The sequence below is a fragment of the Dipodomys ordii genome, unplaced genomic scaffold (genome assembly GCF_000151885.1).
Source record: "Dipodomys ordii isolate 6190 unplaced genomic scaffold, Dord_2.0 Scaffold48, whole genome shotgun sequence".
Lineage (NCBI taxonomy): Eukaryota > Metazoa > Chordata > Mammalia > Rodentia > Heteromyidae > Dipodomys > Dipodomys ordii.
In genome coordinates this window covers 13259500-13283914 of record NW_012267264.1, presented here as the reverse complement: position 1 = coordinate 13283914, position 24415 = coordinate 13259500, and the positions used below count along the sequence as shown (strand labels likewise).

Genomic DNA, 24415 nt, shown 5'->3' with positions numbered 1-24415 from the left:
TGAAAATACTGTACAGAGGGGTTACAATTACATGGGAAAGATAATGAGTACATTTCTTATCAAGCATTGTAGCCTCCTCCTTTGTTTCCCCTTCCCATCCTCCCCCTGTTTATTCATTCTTTAAATTATGCAAAAGATAGATTAGAATCCTAAGAATGTAGCAGATCATGTGATCATTTCTGAAAGGCTGAGAGACAATTTTTTTGTTTATTTTTAAATTTTATTGTCAAGGTGTGAGACACAAAGGGGTTACAGTTACATAAGTACGGTAGTGAGTACATTTCTTGTAAAACCTGTTACCCACTTTCTCATTTTTCTCCCACTTTCACTTCCTCTAGCCCCCTCCCCAGTTTGTACATCATTTCCAACATAATTTCTTGTATTGATGTTATATTGGTTCTCCCTTTGTCGTCCTTTGTCTCACCATTTTGTTGTTGTATATAAGTGTATATACAATACCGGATACCCAAATCAAATACAGTGACAACAAGGGATAAACCATAGGGGGAAAAATACAAAAGAAACAAGACATCATATAGTACATTAGAAACAACAACAACAAAGAAAAACCTTTTGTGTCCATGTCTTGGACACAACATCATATATAGTCAAGTGCACATAGCTATTGAGCTATTCTGATCATCTGCTAAGATTATCTTAGACATATACTTAAATTATTACAAATGAGAGAAACTATGGGACCTATGTATCTTTGGGTCTGGCTTACTTCACCTAATATAATTTTTTCCAAGTCTTTCCATTTCCTAAAATGGGGTGGTGTCATTCTTTCGGATAGAAGCATAGAATTCCACTGTATATATATTGTGTGTGTATTTTTATATATAACATAATATACATATATATAATTTTCTTGATGCATTCATCTACTGAGGGACATCTGGGTTGGTTCCAAATCTTAGCTATGGTAAATAATGCTGCAATAAACATAGTTGTACTGGTAGCTTTAGTATGGCCTTGTTTGTGATCGTTTGGGTAAATGCCCAAGAATGGGATTGCTGGGTCATAGGGGAACTCTATCTTTAATCTTTTGAGGAACCTCCATACTGCTTTCCAGAGTGGTTGAACAAGTTTACATTTCCACCAACAGTGTAGGAGCTTTCCCTTTTGGCCACATCTCCTCCAGCATCTGTTGTTACTAGATTTCCTGACAATGGGCATTCTAACTGGGGTGAGGTGGAAGCTCAATGTGATTTTGATTTTCATTTCTTTTATGGCCAGAAATGTTCAGCATTTCTTCACATTTCTTGGCCATTCTCATTTCTTCTTTAGAGAAGTCTCTCTTTAAACCTTTAGCCCAGTTATTAATGGGGTGATTGATTCTTTGAAAATTGGCTTTGGGGAATTAATTTTTTGAATTCTAAGTGTATTTTGGATATGAGGCCCTGTGAGAGACAAGTTTTTATGTTAACCAAGGAAAGTGACATTTGCATTGGAGCCTGGGGAATGAGTAGAGTACATTTTAGGTTATTCCAAGGGAGGTAGTAGATCCTCCAAGAGGATGAATGAGCAAGTAAAGATACTGTGTGGGACTGAGGAGTTGTGCACTCTAAGTTTAAGAGAACATATAGATAGGGCCTGGATTTGTGCTAAAGGTTTTAAAGTCCTAGTGGACATTCATTGAAGGCAAAAGGTGATACAGAGAATAGCACTTTAGAGGATTGATATTACAGGGGCTTAGAGATAAAGCAATGGACTTTAGAAATAGACCAATTTGACAGTTGGGAACCTCATAGAAGTAGAAATGCAAAAGATTAGAGTGATCCAGAGAACATTGGGGTTAATAGTAGATAATTAATAAGAATGAAGGAGTAAAGAAGAAAGAGCAGTGTTAAATGAAACAGGCTGCTTATTAAGGTGAGTAATTTGAGAGACTGATAGACCAGTTACAGAAAGATGACACGTGTTTGTTTTGGTTTCAGAAATTCAAGGTGAATGGTGTCGCAAAGGATTATGAGATTTGCTTTTGGCCTGTGGAACTAAAAATTTAAAGAGAACACTTAAAAGTTATGAGATTATAAATATAGAGAGAAGTACAACTTTGGGGGAAAAAAGCCCAAACCCTCAAGAACTAACTTTACTATACTGAAAGTAGAAAACAACAACAACAAAAACAGCAATAAAAACCCCACAAAATAGATAAAAATAAAGTAGGGATACTCTGCCATTTACCTCATGAAGCCAAGCATTCATTCGAAGAGAAGGAAAGGGAAGGAAGGAGACAGGGAGGGTTAGAGACAGAGAGAATGAGAGGAATAAAAGAGTAAGGAGAATGGGAGGGGACTTATTTTCAGTATGCCAAAGATTGGTATGCCACATCTGGCCCTGGGTAGTTTTGGTTTTAACTATTTCATTGATAGCTTTTTGCCCCCAAAAATGTAGACCCAGAACATTTTAACCTATTTTATTTATACTAGTATATTATAGCTATGAAGAATTATTTCACACTTACAATAGATACCTTTTTTAAATAAAGGCAAATGTTGGCATTCTTTGAGTTACACTTAATTAGGCACCTTATCTGATATAGAAATCTATAGAGCAATCTCCAAGTTATCACTACAAATTATAATTAGGCATAGTAGGCCTTATGTGGAATCCCAGTTTAATTTTTTGTTGAATTAGAAATTTTGGGCTATTAAAAAGCAGCCTGACTTTTGAACCTCTTAAGTAATAATCCTACCATTGTTCTTCAGTTTTTGTTTAAGTACTTTATAAATATACCTAATGCTGAAGGCTGAAAGTTGACCTTCCCGTCACACTGTCTTCAAATAATTGTACAAGGAGATTTCAATTTAATATGTCCATTTATGTGTACATTGCATCCTGATCAGAATCACCCTTGCCATTCACATTCTTAAAGTTCACTGTTTATGAGCCATATCTAACTCAGTGACTCCTTCAGTATGATTGCACTGAATGAAAGTCAATGAAGTATACACACTCCCAAACATAGTATGCTTGTCTCTTCTTTTTCTCTCTTTGTTTGTCTTTCTTTACTCTTGAATTGAAAAACATGATATAGGAAATGAAGACTTTAACTTCTAAATTAAAATGGAGGTGTGCTTATGTTGTTCTGTATGGGGGCAATATTTCTGAATCTTCTCAATTTTTCTGTAATCTAAAATTTTCCTATAAAACAAACTCTGTTTTAATATAGTTTAAGAACAGCAAGCTTGCTGTTCATTAATAAATAATGAAAAAACAGAAATAAACATGTATAGGACCCTAGGTTAGATCCCTGTACACAAACAAGCTTTGCTCATCATAAAAATAACTTTCTAATGCTAAAATCATAAACTTATGAAAATACAAAAGTATAAAAAGTTCTGCCATAATCATATGGCATCTCAAAACACTTAAAATGAGCTATTTTTAATGTGTCACTGAGTTTTGTAGCTTTGCTGCTTTTTTTTTTTGGTCGTGGGTCTTGAAATGTGGGCCTGGGATCTGTCCCTCAGCTTTTCAGCTCAAGGCTAACATTCTACCATTTGAGCCATAGCGCCACTTCAGTTTTCTGGTGGTTTATGGGAGATAAGAGTCTCACAGACATTTCCTCCTGGGGTGGCTTTGAACCGTGATCCTCAGATCTCAGCCTCCTGAGTAGCTAGGATTACAGGCCTGAGCCACTGAAGCCTGGCTTTGTAGCTTTGTACTGCTGCTGCTGTTGCTACTACTACTACTACTACTATTACAACTACTACTATCACCACCACTACATCAATTCCTTTAGTCTTTATCTTGCTCAATAAATTGGCCAGAAATTGAACTCCAGAAACTGAGAAATGTCTCTAAAATTCAGATCATGTGTTCTCTTCCTCTTTCATTCTCTATAGTACTCTTCCATTCTTTAAGTCATTCTCTAAATACCATTATTCCAAAGCTATCTTGGACATGTACTTAACAGTTGAATGCCATAGAAGGCATGAACTGTAAATACCGTAAACACAACACAGAATAAGTCTAAAGTTCAAAATTGATTGTTTTGTTCTATTTTTAATTTACTTGAGGCTAGGGATTGTCCCATGCACGTGTAAACCCAACACTCAAGGGGCTAAGATAGGAGGATCAGTAGCTTAAAGTCAGCCTGGGCAACATAGCAAGACCATGTTTCAAAAATCCAAAAGCTTGGGATATAGCACAGTCATAGAATACTGGATAAGAATGCACAAGACCCTAGAGTAGAACCCTGCACCACAAAACAAAATTAAATGCGAAGATCAATGGTTTAATCTAAATATCTTTAGAATTAAAATGATGTTTCATGCAGTAATTATAAAGAAAAATTAGTAAACTGAGCTTTTGAATGAGAACTTTATTGAAAAGTACTTGATATACAGTGATATACAGAGAGGTTACAGTTACATAAGTCAGATAATGAGTACATTTCTTTTTGAACAGTGTCATTTCTTCCTTCATTTTTCTCCCAGTTTTTCCTTCCTGACTCCCTCCTCCCACAAGTTATATAGTTCATTATCAACATAGTGTCGAATGAATATCACTGCTGCATTTGTTTACCCTTTGTCCCACCATTTGTGTGCTCCTCCTTTTTTCCCCCAAACAAATGAACTTACATACAAGACTTACATACAAGATACGGAAATAAAAAACAGCAGCAAAGGGGAAAAACAAAGAAACAAGCATAGAAAAACAAAAGCAAAATAACAAAAAAACCCCTCACATTTCCATTTCTTGGAGTTCATTCCAGTAAACATCATTTCATACAATCATATGCATATAACTATTGAGCCTTTCTGATCCTGAGAATATTCTCTTTTGGTGTCACTGTCTGAATGTTTATATAATTTATCATGTCTAAGTGTAATTTTTTTGTCTTTTACCATCCAGCTTGTTTATTTGTAGAGTTATAGACACATTCTAGTTACAACAAATGAGGGAAACCATGCAGTTTGTTTGGGTCTGATTTACTTCGCTTAACATAATTTTTTTCCAAGTCTTTCCATTTCCTTACGAATAGAGCAATGTCAGTTTTTCTGATGGAAGCATAGAATCCCATTGTGTACATGTATGATACATTTCCATTAGTCCAATGAAGGGCATGTGGTTTGATTCCGTATCTTGGCTATGGTAAAAATGGTACAATGAACATGATTGTGCTGGTAGTTTGAGAGTATCCTCGTTTGTGGTTTATTGAGTCTATTGGAAAAATAGACCCAGGAGTGGAATTTCTAGTCATAGGAAAGCTCTATTATATAGTCTTTTCAGGAATGTCCAAATTGCTTTTTTAAGAAAAATTAATATGTTTTTTATTATAAAAATACTGTACAGAGTGGTTACAGTTCCACGAGCAAGATAATGAGTACATTTCCGATCAAGCATTGTTGCCTCTTCCTTTGTTTTTCCCCTACCATCTCTACCCTCCCACCTCCACAACTACACTCCCCCCCCTTCCCGCCTAAATTATAAAGTTCATTTTTCAACATAGTATCTTGTACATCTCATTGTTATAATGGGTCAACCTGTATTATCCCTATTTAATCATTTTGTTTTTTCTCTTCTCCTCCCCAAATTAGAGAAGTTTATATACAAGATTCAGAGCACTGAAATCAAATACAGTGAAAACAGGGGTTATATTGTGGGGGAGGAACATACAAAGCAACAAAACATGGAACATTATAAATACACTAGAAACAATAGCAAGAAAGAAAAAACCAGTTGTGTCCCTATTGGGGTTCATTGTGCTTCACATCATCTTTTTTTTTTAAATTGTGAAAATACCGTATGGAGGGGTTACAATTACATGGGTGAGGTAATGAGTACATTTCTTATCAAGCATTGTTGTCTCCTCCTTTGTTTCCCCTTCCCATCCCCTTCCCATCCATCCACCCCCCTCCCAGCCAAAGTTGTAAAGTTCTTTTTCGCCATAACGATTTGTACATCTCATTGTTGCAATGGGTCCACCTGTATCCCTATTTAAACTATTTGTTTTTTCCCTTCCCCTCCACAAATTATACCAACATCAAATACAATGAAAGCAGGGGTTATACCATGGGGGAGGGATATACGAAGCAACAAAGAAATCATCTTATAAATATGTTAGAAACAATTGCAAGAAAGAAAAAACTTTTGAATACTTATCTTGGGGTTCATTTCACCTAACATCATCTTATCTAGTCATATGTACATAGCTTTTGACCTTTTTTGCTTGTCTCAGACCTATACTAGTTATTTCAAATAAGGGAAACCATGGGACCTATGTTTCTTTGAGCCTGGCTTACTTCACTTAATATAATTTTTTCCAAGTGTTTCCATTTCCTAACAAATGGGGTGGTGTTATTCTTTCTGATGGAGGCATAGAATTCCATTATATATATACATATATATGTATACATGTACATATATACGTATATACATATATATGTATATATGTACATGTATACATATATATGAATATATACCACATCCATATTTTCTTGATCCATTTATCTACTAACGGGCATCTGGGTTGGTTCCATATCTTAGCTATGGTAAATAATGCTGCAATAAACATAGTTGTGCTGATAGCTTTAGTATGGCCTTGTTTGTTATCATGGGTAAATGCCCAAAAGTGGGATTGCTGGGTCATAGTAGAACTCTATGTGGAGTCTTTTGAGGAACCTCCATACTGCTTTCTAAAGGGGTTGAACAAGTTTACACTCCCACAAACAATGCAGTAGGGTTCCCTCTGTCCACATCCCCTCTAGCATCTGTTGTTGTTAAGAGTTCTTGATTATAGCCATACTAAATGGGGTGAGGTGGAATCTCAATGTTGTTTTGATTAGCATTTCTTTTATGGCTAGAGGGGTTGAGCATTTCTTCCTATGTCTATTGGTCATTCTTATTTAGTCTTCAGCAAAGTTTCTCTTTAAGTTTTTAGCCCAATTACTTATCAGACAGTTGTTTCTTTGAGGATATGCTGTTGGGGGATTTAATTTTTTGAGTTCCAAGATATGAGACCCTTATCCATTGTGAAGATCTTCTCCCAATCCGTGGGCTTTCTATGGATCTTGCTAGCTATGTCCTTTGCCATGCAGCAGCTCTGAAGCTTCATGCAATCCCATCTGTCCAACCTTTCTTTGATGTGTTGTGTTTCTGGGTCTCCATTAAGAAAATTTTGGCCTGTGCCAAGGAGACCTAGGGTTTCTCTTATTCCATCCAGTAATGTTTTCAGGGTGTCTTCTTTGACTCTGAGGTCTTTGATCCATTTGGAGTTGATTCTGGTGCAGGTGATATGTAATGATCTAGCTTAAGTTTTCTACAGATGATTAACCATTTTGCCAGCACCATTTACTGAAAAGGCTGTCTTTCTTCTATTTTTGGGGGGGGTGGGGTTCGGTTGTGGGGCCTGAACTCTGGGCCTGGGCGCTGTCCCTCAGCTCTTCAGCTCAAGGCTAGCACTCTACCACTTGAGCCAAAGTGCCATTTCCAGCTTTTTTTTTTTTCTGTTTATGTGGTGCTGAGGAATCGAACCCAGGGCCTCAAGCATGCAAGGCAAGCGCTCTACCACTGAGCCATTTTTCCAGCCCACTTACATTCTATTTTTTAAGCTTCCTTATCTGAAGATTAGGTGGCTATAGGTCTGTGGGTTTATTTCTGGGTTTTCAGTTCTATTCCATTGGTCCTGAGGTCTGTTCTTGTGCCAGTACCAAGCTGTTTTGATTACTATGGCTTTGTAGTAGAATTTGAAATTTGATATTGATATTCCTCCAGCACTGTTCTTTCTGTTAATGATCGTTTTTGCTATTCAGGGTTTTTAATTGTTCCATATGAATTTTTGGATTGCTTCTTCTATTTCCTTGAAGAATGAGGTTGGAATATTGATAGGTATCACATTAAATTTGTAGATAGCCTTGGGAAGTATTGCCATTTTCATGATGTTGATCCTTCCAATCCAGGAGCATGGGACGTTTTTCCACTTCCTAACTCCATACTGCTTTGCAGAGTGGTTGAAGTTTACAGTCCCACTAGCAGTGTAGTAGCTTTTCTTTGTCCACATCTGACCAGTATCTGATATATATATATATATATATATATACATATATATATACATATACATATATATATATGATATAGTTGCATCTATCATATACATACATATATATATGATATAGTTGCATCTATCATATACATACATGCCATTCAAAGTGGGGTATGATTAAATCTCAATGCTGTTTTGATTTTCAATTTTAATGTCCTGAGATGTTGAATATTTCTTCTGTTATTCTATATTGCTTCTATTATTGATGTTTGGAAAAGAGATAATGAATTTTCAAGATATTCATATTTAGATAATGAAGATAGTCAGCTATCATTGAATATTTTGTTATTAATATGGTATTCTGAAAATCGTTTAAAAGGAAGATATTTGCTGATTTGTTGATTTTGTTAGATATGTGGGATGCTAACCTGTGTCATACTATGGCTATGACTTTCAAATCTTTATCAAGTCACTAAACCTTTAAGTAACCTTGAGTGTTTCATAAGTATGTTTGTTAGGTATTATAGGTATTTGAATATTTAAAACTTCCTTTTCTATGTAAGTGCAGAATGGACACATAATCAGTACTTACAGAAAACAGAAGCCTAAACATGCTATATTACATAGTGAAGTGTAGTGTTTCTGGGGTAATCAATTTTAGGGGAGTAAACATTTTAAATTGACCTATACGTAGCAGTGAAGTATTTCTCTTTTCATTTATTTATCAGTAAAATTTATTTTTTGAAATTTCAAAATGTTTTTCTATTGCAGTATGTTGGCATTGCTAATTTATACAAGAGAAGGATTATTTATAGGCATTGATTATATTATTTAGACAGACCCAAGGCTGTGGCCTCATTTCTACTGTGAGCTAGATGAATGACTTTGATCCAAGTTACCAGTAAAGTTTTGTCATCTGTAAAATAATGGAATTCTGCTTCCTTTTTTTTTTTCTACAAACATTGTGACAGGGAAATTCTAAGGTAACCAACTTGCAATTCTGAAAATGATCTTGAGTCTATAATATCCTTATTAATCCACTGCTAGAATTATCTACCCAGTATTATTACTAAGCAGGAGAGCACAAGCTTTTGGTAGAAATAGAGGTGTAAGTCCTCTGCCTTTTGAGACAGTTCTTGTCACAAATTGAGTTTCTGTCTCCAAGTGAACCATGTGTTTTTCTGTAAAAATTTCCACCCTCAGAGTTATATGAAACAAGTATAATAAACTGCTATTAGAAACTAACTATATTCTCCCTCCCTTCCCACCCTTCTACCCTTCCTCATTCCTCCCATCCCTCTCTCTGTGTCTCCTTTTCTTTCTTGCTTCCTTCATTACTTAACTTGAATATCCTATTTCATATATTACTCCTGTTATGGGGTTTTGGATTATTGTGTTTTGTATTGAGTTGAATGTATGAACTATATAATATTAATGAAACAAAAGTTGAGAGTGATATATTTAGTATCTAAGGTATAATGTATAAAATCTCAAATATTTTTTTAAACCTCAGATAATTGTTATTTAAAAAGTCTTTTTGGCATGAGAATATTTTTATATTCTACTCCAGACTCTTGTGTCCAAGATGTATTACCTCATTCGGTTCTTACAATAGTCCTATGCTCCATTTTAGAGATAGGGTAACTGAGGTACAGAGACACTAATCACTTAATATGAAAGTAAATTGTTCCAAGTGTATATTAAAATTGCATTTTGAAAATTCTTACATAATAAAATAGAATTTCTTCCCTTTTACAAACATACAACTGAGAAATCTGCTGACTTTCCTATTAGTTAGCCAGGAATTTTTGAGGATTATTTTATGGGAGTGCTTTCCATATATATCATCTCACCCTCATCCCACAACCTTGTAAGATAGATAGCTGATTTTGTCTTTGTATTTTGGCTAAGGAACCTGAGAATTATTTGCCTAAGATCATGTATCTAGAAACGGGTAGAACCAGAGATTGATTCTAAGCTATCTTTACTATACATCCATATACTGATTATTAGGCATACTGCCTTGCCATACTACATTGCTTTAACATATTTGGCTTTGATGGGGCATATGAGATGGTTGCTTCTTTTCACAAGCAATTCCAGAAATACAAGATGCAAAATACTTTGGTATCTAGTGATGTATGCATCAGTGAAGACCCCTGAAAGTAGTTGATTCTTTTCTTTCCCTAAACCAATCTGTAAGTTGGTTTATATGTGCATATTGACTAAATACAAAGCCAAAAATCACGTTTTTGTCCTAGTAGTATAGGATTCAACATAAGGCACATTGTTTATTTGGTATTAGCAACGATTTTAAGTATTAAATTTAGGTTGGAAGAATTTAGCAATGGTTATTTAGTTTTCTCCCTGTTCATATTCAACTTGGATTTAAATTTTAAAGCAGATTTTCATGATCTCTAATTTACTCATATTCAAATGTATATCAAAGTCAGATAGAAATACACTTTTTCAGTTATGTTGTTAGTTTTCATTACATGTACATACAATTAAGTTCATTATGATATAGTTATAAATGATGTAATTGCTTCCTCTTGCATTATGTTTTTCTAGTACTACTTTGGCAGAAGACAAGTGCTTGGGAAAGTATTAGGTTGAGAATATGTTCTGACCTCTTCACTTGCAGACTAAAGTGCTGAGAAAAATTATCATGTACTCTACTAGCCAATAAGAAAATTCAGCTCTGTCTATTACTCCTCATATGTTCGTAAATTCGTCATTTCTCTGGAAGTTGTTTCACCTTATATTCTTTTTTTCTTCTTCATAATTTTGTTTTCAATTTCTTTGGAAGTTAGTTTGGCACGACAGCTCTTCGTAGTGCTTTACTTTTCTCTATGCCACTTTTCACTTTCTTTTTCTCTGGAACTTAGAAGCATTAAACACATCGCTCCAATATTTAAATATTAAACTAGACACTTGATATGATGTGTGACTCCTTGGCAGACTCTTGTTATCTATGCAGACCTAAATATTTGAAAGAAAATGTACATATTAATTAATGTTTTTCACATTTAATAAAATGTTACCTTTAGTCGCTAAGCCCCTGTAAGATTTCTCCTCTGAAAATAAAGATAATAAAGTAGTAAATGGTGGTAACCAAATATTTTTAATAAAGTATTGTTAAGAGAAAAAAAGAATGTAGGGACAAGGAATAAACCTCACTTGAATATATCCTCCTTGAGACTGTATTTGAGTATAACCAGCTCTGCATTATATTAGTTAGGTTTTTGTTTTGCTTTTGTTTTTGTTTTTTGCACTATTGCATGCTGTTTACTCCAGTATTGTTAAATTGCCACATTTGGAGGGAAAAAGCAAACATCAATTTATTGATCAATTTTATGTTTTCCTTAAGAAACATAAGCCCTTAATCTATTTATTTGTTTATTTTTTATTTTAGTAAAATAGATTTATTTTGATGACCAAAACCAAAACTATTAAGATAGTAAGAAGAGGAGGCAACTCAGTGTTTTAAAAGAGATAGTTCAGTTTTAACCAACAAGAGCCTAGGTAAGATCATGGCATTCAGATTTAGATTCTCTATGTCTTTGGACGAATCATGTTATTTTGAATCTACTATGGTATTATTAGTATGTTTCTTAAGACACAGTGCAGAGCTGCTATGATCTTTCAATGTTAATGTTCTTTTCTTATCACTTTACTGTGTAGATACCCTTCATGAGACCCAACTCTGCCACAGCTCGTCCTCGGAGGCAATCCCGGAAACCACTTTTATAAGTGTGATTAAAAAAAAAAAGTGGATAAGTGTACTCTCAATTGAGTACGTAAACTAAAGGAGAACAGCTATCTTGTCCTTCCCATAACCTTTTCACTACAGAAAGTTGCTTTTGCTTGTCAGGTTTGGATAGAATGTGATTGGTTTGTTACTTGGACTGACAAGGCAGTTCATTTGCTGGTATGGATTTTCTTTCTTTTTTTCTTTTTTTAGTTTGGTTTCCTCCCCTACCCTTGTTTTTTATTTTTTTTCATTTTTTTGCACTAATCAGAAATAATATTTGATCTGTGCATTGCTGAAAAACATTGGATAAATGTCTTGTCAGAATTGTCCTGTTAAGTAAATGTCTTTCCCTCTTGCTTTTTTTGGCAAAATTATATACAGTGTTTGGACTCACTGAAGAGTTGTAGAAGCCTGTGGCACATATATGCACTATGCGCTTGCTGTTGTTGAACAATACCAGTAACAAACAAGGAAGACGATGCTTTCCATTAGTGTGCAAATCTGTTTCACCCACCTTACTCTATATATTCATATAATGAAATGCTGCTGCATTGGGGAACAAGTAAACCTTATTTCTATAGTAAACCTTATTTCTACTTATAATTCTAGCAAAAGTGAAAGACTTGTGAAGTATGTGACATTTTTTTTTGGACGTGCAGTGTGAAAGCACTTATATTAGCATGAAATTCTTACAATTTTAGATTTTAAGCTCATAAACATATATCTGTATTAATCTCTAGGTAATTTTAGTAATACCTCAGTTTAGTTGTTATTGTTTTATTTAATATGAACATTTTGTGTTCAGTATAATTATCTTTCAATCATAATTATGAAGTTATGAAATAAGGAGGGAAATACAAAGCTTGACTATACAACCTGCCAGCTGAAAGATCTTCATCAACATCAGTATCTTTCCAGAAGTTTACACACTTAAAATCTTCAAGCGTTAATCAGCCAGTCTTAAGTCAACGACAGAAATATGTTGAATATTCCATCACTCAATCTTGAACTGATTTAGAAAAGACTCTGGTGAAATTGAAATGCAAATATACATGTAAATTGTCAACATGTCTCTTGGAATTTCCTGATTTGTAAATGTGATTTTGGATCTTTTTCCAGGTATACTGGCAAACTGGAAATAGTTTAAAGTGTAGTTATAGAGTAGGCAATGTTACTGATAACCAAACACAAATGTAATAATAAAGTTGCTGTATACTAGTAACCTGTAGATATAGGGACTATGTGGTTGGTTAAGATGTCTAATAAAGTCATACATGTCTGAAGTTGTTTCACAAACATTGGAGAAAATATTAATAATGATTAATTCTCATTAGCAAAAGTTGGTAGGCTCTTTTTAAGCATATAAAAGGATTATCTATTACAACTTAAGCTTAAGGAAAAGTTAGTATTTATTGCTGTGCCTAAACTTCAGCTGATTTTAAGAAATATAACATTTTCTGAGTGAACTACATTAATGTATTAGGTCTTGACTCACTTGTAATATATGGTGAGGAGTTACTTTAGATTTTCCTCTTCCTTCCTTTTCTACTTCCACGTCCTTTCCTTCCCTCCCTTTCTTTTCTTTTTCTTTCTTCTTCTTCTTCTTCTTCTTTTTTTTTTTTTTTTGAGGAGCCTTTGGGTTAGTATGGTTTTGTTGTTGCTGTCAACCAAAATCCTTTTCATCAAATTCTAATTAAAATACTCTTAGACAGAAAGCCTGGCAATGCTGTATCTTGAAATTTTCAGTGGTGGCTATGCTCTTTCATGCTTGATCTTAGTCCTAGAAATCTATGCTACACATTGCAAACTTCACCTGCCTAATTTATAAGCTGATAGCTTCTGCAAAAGTATATCACTTCTGAAGGGAGAAAATTTCTCCTAATCTTCTAAACAGAGTAGCATTTCTACAATATAAAATTAACCCATCCATAACTGATCCATTGCTATTCACTTAGTGTGTATTTAAGCTAGTATTAATTACTTTTATTTCATAAATATAAGAGAAAATGTAGTGGCACATCAGGTGTCAAGTAGTTAGTTGGCACAGAATAGGGAAAGAAAGAAACAATCAGGAAATGTTACATCTTTGAAATGCCAAAATGGTGACATAATAGTAAATAGAAATGACCTCAGATTTTTATCATGTATCACTATCACAAGAAGCATTTGTTGAAACTCATGGCTGTCCTATTCCTTTCCTTTTCTACACTCATTTTTTTTTCTTTTTGTCAGTTGTGGGGCTTGAACTCAGGGCTTGGACACTTTCCTGAGCTCTTTTGCTCAAGGCTAGCACTCTTATCACTTTGAGCCACACCATCACTTCTACTTTTTTAGTGGTTAATTAGAGATAAGAGTCTCATGGAAAGTTTTCTGCCTTGGCTGGCTTTGAACTGTGATCCTCAGATCTCAGCCTCCTGAGTAGCTAGGATTATAGGCATGAGCCACCAGCACCTGGCCACCCACTCTTTATTACACTTCATCTTCCTCTCTTCCTGTAGTTTCCTACTTCAGGTCTGGGATGAGGACTGAAAAACATTCTTCATAATAAATTCCCAGATGATGTTGATTTATATGACCAGGGTCACAACGTCTAGAAATATTTATATATAGTAATAAAAAATTATTATGTTGTTCTCATCATTCATTAATAATGTCTCCTTAAAAAAGCCCTGAGATTTTCAGAATTTTTTTAGATAGAAGGACTACCGTTTCCTATATAACACTTCAAGTATAACAAATTCTTTATTTTTGGGGGGGGGTCCGGTTGTGGGGCCTGAACTCTGGGCCTGGGTGCTGTCCCTCACCTCTTCAGCTCAAGGCTAGCACTCTACCACTTGAGCCACAGCGCCACTTCCAGCTTTTTTCTTTTTGCTTATGTGGTGCTGAGGAATCAAACCCAGGGCCTCTGGCATGCAAGGCAAGTGCTCTACCACTGAGCCACCTTTCCAGCCCCAACTTCTTTATTTTTATTAGTTAAGTGTTCATCTTTATATGATAACAGCATTGTTTCAGATACAGAAAACAATCAAGATACATAGCCTTTATCCAGATTTACCACTGCTGTTGTGTTATTTCAACATGGAGACAGAATTTAGTCTTAGCTTTTATTCACTTTAAGCTTAGAAATTATATTTTTGCATCATTTATGTGTCAGTCATTCATGTTTCTTGTTTATTTGAATATGTTTACATTAAAAATAGATTGCTAAACAATAAGGAAAATATTATTTACATTCATTATCCCACTTTCCTACTTTTATATCCAATTCTTTAATGAAATCTTTGTAAGTTCTAGGATTCAAACCCATGCTAAGCAAGAGCATACCACTGAGCTGTATATCCCCTGTGAAATCACATTACTGTCTTCAAGCATTTGAAGTTACTTACTTGGTGAATCAAATTCACTGTTTTTTTTAAAATTGGATTCACAATATGGAAATATTTTATGAAATTTTCAACAAAGTATGCTAAAATGCAAATAGACTGCAGCAGAGTATAACACTTACATTATGTCCAATTGAATTTTCATTTTGTGAAACCATTCTTGACAGTTGAAACTGTTTCAAAAGATTTAACTTAGAATTTCATGCATGCGATGGCAGAATTATTTCTTAACTTGTCTGAATCATCACTTTGTAAATGCACATAAAGGGTTGTGATTTGAGACAGGTATGCTTTGTAAATACTTCTTCACAAAAAATGTAAGCCTTAGTACTCACTGCAGGATTTTCTGTAGGCCTGCAGATAAGATTTACTGCTGTTCAGGTACATAAGATGTAATGAATTTTGGATGCTCATGCTGGGCTTCGTAAATAAAATGAGATTGACCCCTAGCCGTTATCTCATTTATCTGATTTACCTTGTAAAATCAGGACCTACACTATTGATTAGAGCTTAATTAGTTAATTATGAACAAGGAAATACCAAGTTATATGGAGCTTGAACACAGCAGGTTGTACTGCTGAAAAGTGTCCAAGGGCATGAGCAGATGGAGATCCGTTTCTAAAAGAACAAAGCAGACAAGTTTCAGTATGAAAATGTTGAATCGTTCTCTCATGCTGTGAAAAGATAGTTGACCTTATTGTACATTTTCTTCTGAGTTGCTTTGTTTCATGGCCTACTTTTCATCTCATTTTTAATCTTGTAACAGGGCTGCTACAGATGTAGATAACTGAATTGATTCTAAATGGATCTGGATTTTGATAATTTCCAAATGTTTCTTAAATTAATATATCTTCATGTGTAAAGAATTTTTCATCTGTTTTGCTGCTCATTTATTATTGCTTGTTGTAGAAATCAATAGTGGCATTAATGAGATATGTTCAGGTTTTCTACCTTAGTTTGGTATTTGTGGAACAAGGCAGTTTCTGATTATTTTGTATGGACAATGTGGTTTGCACTAAAACTGTAACTTATAAGGAATAAAATGTTGTGTTTATTGACAGTATTATAGTATTAACAGAATGCAGAATTTTGTGAAAGCTTGTATTATTTTAAAAGTGACTTAGATAATTGGCCATAATCCGTATTTTATTCATCTATTAAGGTGTTCACTTGAAATATTGGCCACTGTTTAGTGAAATAACCTATCACTACTAGTTAATAGATTTGTGTGTTTGAGCTGCTACTGAGGTTTTTAAGTAATGGTAATTAATGTTCAGTACTTTAAAATTTTTTATTGTATGAATTCTATATATAAATGACAAAATTGTCAGAAAATTCAACCCACCAATTCTGTTAATATTTATTTTTTAGGTAAGCAAGTAAAATGCTGTATATTTTTAGAGTTAATTCTTTATTTAGCTTTGTGTAGACTTGGAGTGACTAAGTAAAATGACATAAAAAATAACCATGATTATTAACTTCAACTTTAAAAAAATGTATGCCCTTTTGAAATCTATGCTACAAATTCTTCATGATGTTCAGTTTATCATCTGGGTATAAATTATTTACATAGAAAGTCCATGAAACTGTTTCACTTTTTAAAAAGTATTTACTTATTTAGTAGTTACTTCCTTAATGAGTTTATCATTTGGGAATCAAAAGTTAAACAAACTCTGTAGAACACTGACTTTGCCTGTCTCTTAGGCTTAGGAAGAAATGTATCAATTGTTTCTTTTTTGCCTATTGGCAAATTGTCGGTAGTAAGTAAGCACCTGATAGAATGCTTGTTGTATGATCGTATCACATATGAAGATAAATCATTCTCTTCCTCTCCTTTACCTAGGGTGCTATAATTAATCATAATGCTAAGTAAGTATTTCAGATACATATCAAGCTATATATATGTGGTCACTGCCTTTTATTAATTCAACGTGTAGAAGATCATATAGAGCTGCTTCATTATTTGTATCTGTATCCAACATTAATCTAATATATAGGGAGTTGTGTTTTGTAAGAGTATAAACAGTCAGGTTTTGTTTAATTTTATACATCAGATTCATTTCATCTCTATAGTGATAATATACACAATGCTTATTAGAAGCTTTAAAGAAACCGAAACCTCCAGTTTGCATCTTATTTTAAGAACTCAAGCAAGTGTTTCTTTTTAGGTTAGTTTTATATTCTCATTAGTATTTTTAAGGCACTATCTTTCTATTTCATAATGTACTATTGGTATATCATAATAATGTATTATAATAATTATATAGATATTTGTGCTGTTTAAATAAACTACATTACATTATATCACTATACTTTGTGGGCCAGTGAGTTCTTTTGTAAGCTTTTAAAAAAACACTTTTTTTGCTATATATTTTGATATACATGTGTTATTGCATGTGCTGCAATTAAGGTAGTTTTTAAGTATAAATTAGATATAGAAATTATAGATAAAATTAATCAAAATTAACTCTATGACAGCCTTTAGATAGCAGATGGTTATAAGATTTCTGGTTCTTTAGTTTTTAAAATGCTCTAGGTTGCAACATAGCCAGAAGACTAAGAAGAGTTGATAAACTACAGACTGTTATGTTCATGTTTGTATGCAGTAAATGATCCAGTATTTTGATCATCTCTACATGGCTCTTCAATTGCTAGGGTTCTCTTTGGTATCTCTTAATTTGCTGATGGTATGTTAATTCTTACAGTTTCTCTTAGAGTTCATTTGTCTTATTCAGGACATTGTTGTTAATAGCAAATAAAGCTATAGATTTTTGTCACCTTAATTTTCTAAGGTAGAAACAGTGAGATCTCTTTTATTTTATTAAAATTTATTATCTTTAAATACTTGCACCTTGATCAATGTCATCCCTTTCAGCATTCTCATCCCACTTCTACCCACCCCTTCCCTTTAATTAATTTTGAAGTTTGATCTCTTATGATGAATACTATGCACCTTGATCAATGTCATCCCTTTCAGCATTCTCATCCCACTTCTACCCACCCCTTCCCTTTAATTAATTTTGAAGTTTGATCTCTTACACATGGATATAATTTTAGAAACCCCTAAAATGATTTTATGTTTGTATGTTTGCTTATCAGCAAAGTTATTTGCCTTAGAAGACTAAGTTGTTTCCTTTCTTTTTTTCTTTTTAATTTTCTCTATTAGATTTTGGCAAATGCTAAGAATATTAACTGCTCCTTTTTTTTTAGCCTTATACTTGCATTTTTTACTTGGTGGCAGATAAGCTGGAATGTTAAGAGAACTGCCCTATTATCATCAGTTCTCTTGATCATGAAAAAATATATTAGTGTTACACATGTCCCCTAAGACAATCTGAAAGATAATGAAGTAATCAGTGAGTAAGAATGTAAAGTCATTTTAAAATTGTATGTATTCAGATTTTTTTTCATTGTTGTTGGTGGTCGTGGGGCTTGAACTTGTAGTCTGGGCACTATCCCTGAACTCTTTTTCTCAAGACTAGTACTCTACCACTTTGAGCAACAGCACCATTTCCAGTTTTCTAGTGCTTAATTGGAGATAAGAGTCTTATGGACTTTCCCGTTCAGGCTAGCTTTGAACCATGATCCTCAGATCTCAGCCTACTGAGTAGCTAGGATTATAGGCATAAGTCAACAGCTCCAGGCTCTGATATCTTTTAAGCTAGAATTTTAAACTTGTCATTTTCCCTTACTGATAGTTCTTCAGTTAAAAGTACATAGTTGAAACCAGCCACAGACTGAAACTGTTTCAGTGTAACAAACTTGTCCTTAATTTATAAATTGGAAATTAGTAAACATCACTTTTCTGTACATAGATGATGAATAATGAATTATGATTTACTTCTACACTGCCTGGGTTGTATACTAGAAATAATAATTTCTAATTAGTATGCTATTTTAAAGTAAATATACAGATTAGTTTATATTTGGTAGGAACTAGAAAAATATTAATATTGTTGCTCTCTTCATCAATCAATAACTAGTATCATTGGCAGTCTGAATCGTAAAACTTTGCCTAAAACCTGCAGTGAAGGAAAAAGTATAGTTGACAACCAAAATTGAATTCATGTGTTTAACATAGTAGAAATGATCATTTTCTTGTCCTTGTACTGTCTGTTTGCATAATCTTAATAGTTTTAGTGGTCTGATTTCTGAGTCAACAGTTATTGTTAGGACAATCAGACCTAAACAAATATAGGAAGTAATGGCTAGTAGTTTTGAAGCAAGTGGGGACTGTGTAGAATTCAAACCAAGGTGGGCATTGGTGGCTTATGCCTGTAATCCTAGTTACTACTAAGGAGACTGATTTCTGAGGATCATGGTTCAAAGCCAGCTCAGGCAGAAAATGCTGTGAAACTCATATCTCCAGTAAACCACACAGAAAAAGCCAGAAGTGGTGCTGTGGCTTAATGGTAGAGAGGTAGCCTTGAGCAAAAGAAACACAGGGACAGAACTCAGGCCCTGAGTTCAAGACCAAAAAAAAAAAAAATTCAACCAAATAACAGATTAAATTTAAGCACTAAATATCCAACCCTGACAGAGATACGTAGGAACATCTGTACATTACATTGATGGCCCTCAGGTGACCAAAAGAGATTGGGCTGTATTTAATATAGCTCCTCAGTGAAACAAATAATGCGTCCTTGTGAAGTTTCTTATCAGAGATTTTTTTGAAATAATAGCTTCCATATTTGAAGGAAGTAAGTGTACTTTGCTGTGTAGATAGATGAACCTTCTCATAAAGTCCAGAATGCTTATCTTCTGAAGGTCTGTGTCCTCATGGTTTAATGGAATTGAAATATTAGCTATTGAAAGGTGAATTAGTTGTTGGAAGAATTATAGAGAGAAAAACTATGACATGGCTGTGCCATAATTTTTGCCATAAATTTGTTATCTGAATCATGTGGCTGTTGCTTAATTTTCTGCATCTCATTATTATTTGGGAGATTAGGCTTTTGTAGCATGGTAGAAATTTTTAGTAAGAATGTAGATTCCTAGTTTTCTTTATTGTGATGATTTTTAAAGTCTGTTGATAAATGTACGTTTTATAAAATTTCTATTGGTTTTTTCTTACTTTAAAAGTTTTACATTAATAAATGAGTAATAAAGAATCTGATGGATTGTTTAAGAAAGCATGATTTTCCAATTTTTAAGAAAGCACAAAGAAAATGAGAAGATAATCCTTTCTATAAAGTTTATACATTTTTGTTATTTGTTGTTAATTTTTGGTCTTGTTATTCCAATTGATGCAAAATTCTTTTTACACAACACTGAAATAATACACATTTTTCTTCATTGTCAGCAGGATGAGATTGTCTGAAACGAAGAATAGGTATGATAGTTTTCTTAGATTTTGTACATTATAGGAGGCACGGCACTATCAAAACATTTCCTAGTAAGTTTTCAAATATGCTAGGAAATACATTGAAAAATGAAAAGCGCAGAAAGAATTTGACAGATAATATTGAGAGTAACTTTAAATTCTCAGAGTGTTTTTTTTTACCCCTTTGTAAACTTAAATGTTCTGTTATTTTAAAAAATTGCTTATTTAACATGGAAAGATTGTATTCATTTGCTGTTAGAAAGTGCATTTACAATCTAACTGGAGGAGAGAATTAAGGCATAAATTATATGACATCAATTGCAGTTTAGAAATGTGTAAAGTTCCAAAACTTTTAAAATAATTACAATGTATTAGTTTGAATTACTAACCTTGAATTATTTATATGTTATATTAGTAAATGTTTTCAAACTGTCTAAAGGACAAACAATTCTTTCATTTTAAAATTGAAATAGTTATGGTTATTAGTTTTGAGCAAATGTTTTATATTTATATATATATATATATATATATATACACATCTATTCATATGCCCTTATTTCTAATATCAAAATATTCTGAATGAAACTTGTTTTGCCAACTTATTATGGTTTCATTATTTCCCCTAAACATTTATTTCAGATTTAGTTTGTCTTTATCATAACTATTAATTTAATAATCATGAGCAAAGGGTAGAAGTAACAGTTGAAATGTAAATATACAATAGTGTTTTGCCTTTGAAATATTTTACAATTATTTAGATATTCTATAAATCTGTTTATCTTGCAGGTGTGATGAATGCAGACTTTGTTATCACTTTGGCTGTTTGGATCCTCCCTTGAAAAAGTCCCCTAAACAAACAGGCTATGGATGGATATGTCAGGAATGTGATTCTTCATCTTCCAAGGTAAGGCAAAAAATTCTGTAAGATGTCTAACAAAAAGAATATCAGGATGGTAGAACTTGAGAAGTGTGTATGTGTGTATGTGAGGAGGGGGTGAGGTCAAGAGGAGAAGGGTTAGGTGAATGAAGAGAGGAAGGGTGGGAGAATACAATCCTAATAGCCAGTATTTAAAAATGAAAATGGAGTCAGGGAACTTGAAGGGAAGGGTGGGATTGAGAAGCTGGGGAGACTAATGTAATGGGTGACATCGATCAAGATGCGTTGTTCTTAAGTTGACATGCTGAATTAAAGCTCTTTGTACAGCTGCTTAGAGACAATGCAATATTTTAAAAAGACAAGCCAGACCCAAAGAAACATAGGTACCATGGTTTCCCTTATTTGCAATAACTATATATGTCTGAGACAAACAGAAACGGTCAGATAAATTGATGTTAGGTGAAATGAACCCCAAGATAAGGACTCATGGTTTTTCTTTCTTGCTATTGTTTCTAACATATTTATAAGATGATTTCTTTGTTGCTTTGTATGTCCCTCCCCCACGGTATAACCCCTGTTTTCACTGTATTTGATGTTGATATAATTTGTGGAAGGGAAAGGGAAAAACAAATTGTTTAAATAGGGATACAGGTGGACCCATTGCAGCAATGAGATGTACAAAACCTTATGTCAAAAAACAAACTTTACAACTTTGGCGTGGCGGGGGGAAAGGGGGGTAGACAGGAAGGGATGGGAAGGGGAAACAAAGGAGGAAGCAACAATGCTTGATAAGAAATGTACTCATTACCTTGCTCATGTAATTGTAACCCCTCTGTACGGTATTTTCACAATAAAAAACAAAACAAAACACAAAACCCCCCACATTATCCCACAAATAAACAAAAAATAAAAAGAAAAGCCAGAAAAAAACCTCAAAAAGTCTTTAAAAAAAGGATTTGTTCTATTCACTGTCACTTTTTCCCTGTCATAGCCTTAGCTTCATAACTTTAAAAACAACTGGAATATGAATGTTAATATGAATGATAATGGTGATGTTGTTGCCCTTAAATTAAGGGGGAAAAAAGCCCTCAAACTCTGGTAAATGGTATACATTTCTACATTGGAATTTTAGCTGTTTTGTGTAGCCTTTGTATTATTGTCAAATATTCAATAGTGTCCTAATAGACATAAGTCACTCTGCTAATGGATGACATGGATTCTGGCAGGAAAATTGTGTTGTCAGTCATGAGAAATTATATTTGCTAGCAGACTAACAAGGGAAATTTAATTTTACTTTATAGATGATTTATCTTAAAATATAGAGAATATATTGTGGATATTCCTATAAAGTCTTTTTAAAGAGAAAAAGGAGTTATCATATGATAAATCTATAGAGTTTGGAAGAGTTGTTTAGTTGGTAGAGCACTAGCCACAAAAGCATATTGTACTGAGTTTAAGTTCTAGTCTTGTACCTTTAAAAATAAGAAAAAAGAAAAGCCGGGGCACTGGTGGCTGACGCCTGTAATCCTAGTTACTCAGGAAGCTGGAATGTGAGGATCACGGTTCAAAGCCAGCCCTGGCAGGAAAGTCCATGAGACTCTTATCTCCAATTAACCACCAGAAAACTGGAAGTGGTGCTGTGATTCAAGTGGTAGAGTGCTCACCTTGAGCTGAAGAGCTGAGGGACAGTGCCCAGGCCCAGAATTCAAGCCCCATGACCACCAAAAAAGAAAAGAAAAAAGAAATATTAACTTTTAAATCAAGCATTAAATTGTGAAAACCTCTAGTTTTGTGAAAAAATGGATTTTTTACTGTTGGGTCTTCTTCGGTCTTTGGACAGAATGGAAAAGTAAGTGCAAAGTGCTTCCCCAGCCACCCGGGGAGACAATCAGAAGCAGCTGGGAGTCAAACCAAGCAGGAACTCGTTTATTAACACGGAGCATCCCCTTTTTAAAGCAAAAGACTGCGTGGGAGGGGAGGAAATGGAGCCAACCAATCACTGTAAAGGCCACACCTTATACACCTAAGCTTCCATGAGTTGTTTACACATTGAACCTAAACAAATCGGCTCTGCCCACTCAACTTCCTCTCAGAGCCATCTTTTCAACCTGTGTTCCCCACAGATTTCCTCACACTTTACTTTTTGACCAGAAATACTGAGTACATTTGAATGAAGACATTGTGATCATCAACAGGTTAATGAAATTGTCCTTCTTTAAAAAAGACAATGGAGGCCAGGGGTGGTCACACAAGATTGTAACCCCAGCTATTCCAGATGCAGAATTAGGAGGATTATGAGGTCAAGGATAGCCCAGGCAAAGTTTGTGAGACTGTATCTCAAAAACAAAAACTAAAAAGGGCTAGGGGTATAGCTCAAGTTCAAGTGGGAGATTATGGGTTCAGGCTCCTAAGCCCCTCCCCCCATCAGTGAAAATTATATGTTTATAGTAGTATATACACAAAGCTTGCTTACTTTCTTCAGTGCCAATTTTTTGTTATTAGAGGAATTAAGCTTAATATAAAATTCCCTTTAAATCATGTCATTGAAATATACTTTATTGTTCATTAAAATGATTTCTTCTCGTTTACCATAAAGGGCCTCTACAAGTTTATTTTCTTACTTTTTTGGCTACATATGTAATGCTGTGTGTATTCTACCTATATGTGATTTTGATTGTTAACAATTGCTAACTTTTTTAATTTGTTGATTGACTAATTTTCTGATAATCTCTGTAATTAATAAGTTATTTGTGGTAAAGAAAGCTGAAATTATGTAAATGTCCAATTCATCAGATTTTTACTTTTTTGTTGTATTTCATAGGTTATAGCAGTTATTATCACTATTTATTTTAATGGTGGAATCGTTCCTGACTTGACTTATACTTTTTTGTTCTTATTCTTGGAATCATTTATGTTCTTCCAAGAAATTTGGTTTCCAAACAGAATAGCATTTGGAAACCAAGGTCTGCTGAGCTGTTTGATACTAGAATGATGTTCCTTTTTTGTTGGTTGTTTTGGTGGTTGTGGGGCTTGAGCTCAGGGCTTGGGTGCTGTCCCTGAGTTCTTTTACTCCAGGCTTCCT

At 34.0% G+C, this 24415-nt stretch overlaps 1 protein-coding gene across 3 annotated transcripts in view; it reads left to right on the top strand.

Moving 5' to 3' along the window:
* Nucleotides 1-24415, top strand: part of Phf14 (PHD finger protein 14) — a 139597-nt gene that overhangs the window by 80301 nt on the left and 34881 nt on the right. For 2 of the 3 annotated variants that reach the window (XM_013020009.1, XM_013020010.1), the window contains exon 17: nucleotides 21243-21360. In XM_013020009.1, the coding sequence (XP_012875463.1) occupies nucleotides 21243-21360 (118 nt within the window). Of the gene's footprint in view, nucleotides 1-21242; nucleotides 21385-21475; nucleotides 21486-24415 lie in introns of those variants that run through there. The other variant, XM_013020011.1, reaches the window with a different exon arrangement.